We start from the raw sequence: 3,247 nt of genomic DNA on the forward strand, positions 1-3,247 counted from the left end.
TCTGAAACATTATTTGTTGATTATTCTATTGTATTGTTTCACACATTATTCTTAAAAAAAAAATTGTAGGCAGCGTGCACCGTGTACTGTGCAGTAAGCTAGTGTGCCATTTTAAACACAGCCTGTCACTTGCCTCATTTCTGAATGAATCAGCCATTTGAACAAATCAGTTGAATTAATGACTAAATGACTCTCTCATTAAAACAGTCTTTTGCCGACACCTACTGGTTGTTTGCCTTTGTTTAAATGTGTCATTGCATTTTTTCCCCAGCATTTCTTATACTTTTATGTTCCAAAAAATTATTTAAAACAATCTGATAATATTTGTAATTTTTCGTGTAAATGAATTAATGGCACTGAACATGGTTGTGTTGTACCAATAGCCTAGTTGGCAGAGCTCCCACTTGTGGTGCCAATGTGTCTCAAGCAACCTGAATTTGAGTCCCAGCTCAAGTTCTTTTGACCATCCTGTCCCTCTTGCTTCTCCCTGTTGTGTCCCGTCTTCTCTGCACTGTCCTAATAATAAAGACTCAAAAGGCCAAAAACTGAACATAGTTGAGAGAACACTATTTTTCTAATGCTTTAGATTTGAATGGTGAAATTCCATGCATTATAAACCAATCCCAAATCTACTGTTTTAGCTTTTGAGAGAAGCTTCTTAAGGCTTTGCCATTGTTCATAATGTAGATAGTATAGTAATGCAAATGATATAAACACAATAAATCAGGAAACTAGAGGTAAAACAAATCCTGCTTGCACATTCTCTAGAGTTGTGCTTCTGTGAAAGTGCAGTAATGCTGATGAAATGTAAATTTCTCACAATTGTGATTAACTGTTTAATCATTATTTTGTGAACCCAGATGGTTTGTGTACGTAAGAAAACTATATATGTTAAGTATTTCAAAAGTTTTCCCTAAAATCCCAAGCATAACTATAGGTGTATCACCTCTTTTGGGCTAGTTTGAAGGCGCAGTGAGTTCCTGATTATTCGTAATTGACATGAAACTTATTGTATTCTCAGGGAAAACGTATACAAGGAGAAAAGCAGAGGACTTAATACCGAGCCCTGAGGCATTGCATACTGTGTTTGATGAGACATCTCTTAATTTACACAAAGAAAGTGGTAGCAGTTAGATAGGGCATTAATCCTATTATTATTATTGTCTACAAATGCCTATATAACTCAAGCTATGCAAGAGAATGTTGTGGTCAGTGTTGTTGAAAATCCAATAGCTCTAGAAAAACAGAGATAACTTTAAGAAGTACAGTTTCCGTGTTACAATGGGGTGTAAAAAATTTGACTTCACAATTACGGTTTGTTTGTTTTTTGTGCAAAATTGAACATTGTTGAAAGGTCTGCATATTTCTAATAATTTAAACGGGAGTGTCAAGCTCAGCCTTGCAACCCAGCCTCTGCAGAGTTTTAAATCCAATTCTAACTGAACACGCCTGAATCAAGGTCTTTAAGGTCAACTTATTAGGTGTGTTGGAGCTAAACTCTGCAGGACTGTGAATCTCCAGGATAAATGGCAGATTTGGGGAATTTTTAAAGTCTGTTCTACTGTTGCTTTTAAATTGCGGTTAACTTGTATTTGTCTCTTTTCACCCTAGACCTGATGGTGCTGAAAAAGGAGAGTGAAGTACTAGATGAAATGCAAGAAGATCAGTATAAGAAAGAGCATGATTTCATAACTGGACAAAAATCAATTAGTTGCACTCAGACTTCCACAAAAAAAAGAGCTAAAAAGACTGGAACTAGAGATCATTACACCTGCCAGCACTGTGGAAAGATTTTCAATCAGCATGGAAACTTTAAAGTCCACATGAGAGTTCACACTGGAGAGAAGCCTTATACATGTCAACAGTGTGGAAAGAGTTTCGATCAACAAGGAAACCTTAAAGTCCACTTGAGGACTCACACTGGGGAGAAGCCTTATACATGCAAACAATGTGGAAAACATTTCAATGAACATGGAAACCTTAAAGTCCACTTGAGGATTCACAGTGGAGAGAAGCCTTTCACCTGCCAACAGTGTGGAAAATGTTTCACTAAAAGAGGAACCCTCAAAAGCCACATGAATATCCACACAGGCGAGAAGCCTTACACATGCCCCTTGTGTGGAAACCGTTTCAGTCAACAAGGAAGTATTAACAGGCACATGAGAACTCACACTGGAGAGAAGCCATACATCTGCAAACTGTGTGGAAGGAGCTTTACAACAAAACCAAACCTTAGGTATCACATGAACAGTCACACTGGTGAGAAGCCATTTACATGTGATCAGTGTGGAAAGAATTTCAGACATAAAGGAACCATTAAAAAGCACATGATTATTCACTCAAGAGCTCTCCCTCTCAGTTTTATATGTCATCAGTGTAGAATGAGTTTTACAGACAGTAATCACCTTAAAAATCATGTCAAATCTCACACTGGAGAGAAGCCTTTCATGTGCAATGACTGTGGAAAGACTTGCTCAAACAAGACAAATCTAAAGATTCACATGAGAATTCATACTGGAGAGAAGGCTTTCACCTGTCCTCAGTGTGGAAAGAGTTTCAGATTTAGAGGAAACCTTCGGACTCACATGAGAGTTCACAGTGGAGAAAAGCCTTACACCTGCCTTCCATGTGGAAAGAGTTTCACACTTAAAGGAAACCTTAACATTCACATGAGGCTTCACACTGGAGAGAGACATTTCACATGCCACGAGTGTGACATGAGTTTCAAATATCAGAGAAACTTGAAAGATCATTTGCAAACTCATTCTGGAAAGACACTGACATGTTCTTCAGCATGACAAGTTTTGAAAAAGGAGCAATTAAAAAAAAAAAAAAAAAAAATCACCTGCACATTCACTCTGGAAGAAGGTGACATAATTTCTAATAATTTTGCCATCACACAAATACACCTGGAAAAAGTCGTGTATGTGTGAGACCCTATGTGTTCTTTGTCCAGAAATCGTTTTAAATAGCTCTGCAGTATAAAATGGCACCAGAAATAGAGTTGTCCACTAAAATTTTGGTGACTGAAATAGCAAAAATAATTTGACTGAAACGGTGATGTTTCATGGGCTTTCAAGCTACGTTCACACTGCAAGCCTTAAGCCCGAGACATACTGAACGATTTTAGCAATCCTATAAGATTATTGCATGTCACACTGCAACATTGGTCTTATCACGCAGCATACCCGGTTTAAAAAAGTCGCCACACACACACAAATATATATATATATATATATATATATAT

At 37.3% G+C, this 3,247-nt stretch overlaps 1 protein-coding gene across 1 annotated transcript; it reads left to right on the forward strand.

The window, feature by feature from the left end:
- The first annotated feature begins 1,615 nt into the window (after nt 1-1,615).
- Nucleotides 1,616-3,212, forward strand: LOC107578765 (gastrula zinc finger protein XlCGF57.1-like). Its single transcript, XM_016264685.1, has one exon. The coding sequence runs from the start codon at nt 1,617-1,619 to the stop codon at nt 2,796-2,798; it is 1,182 nt and encodes a 393-aa protein (XP_016120171.1). The 5' UTR covers nt 1,616; the 3' UTR covers nt 2,799-3,212.
- Nucleotides 3,213-3,247: the final 35 nt, after the last annotated feature.

The sequence above is a fragment of the Sinocyclocheilus grahami genome, unplaced genomic scaffold (assembly GCF_001515645.1).
Source record: "Sinocyclocheilus grahami isolate Dianchi unplaced genomic scaffold, SAMN03320097.WGS_v1.1 scaffold11865.1, whole genome shotgun sequence".
NCBI lineage: Eukaryota > Metazoa > Chordata > Actinopteri > Cypriniformes > Cyprinidae > Sinocyclocheilus > Sinocyclocheilus grahami.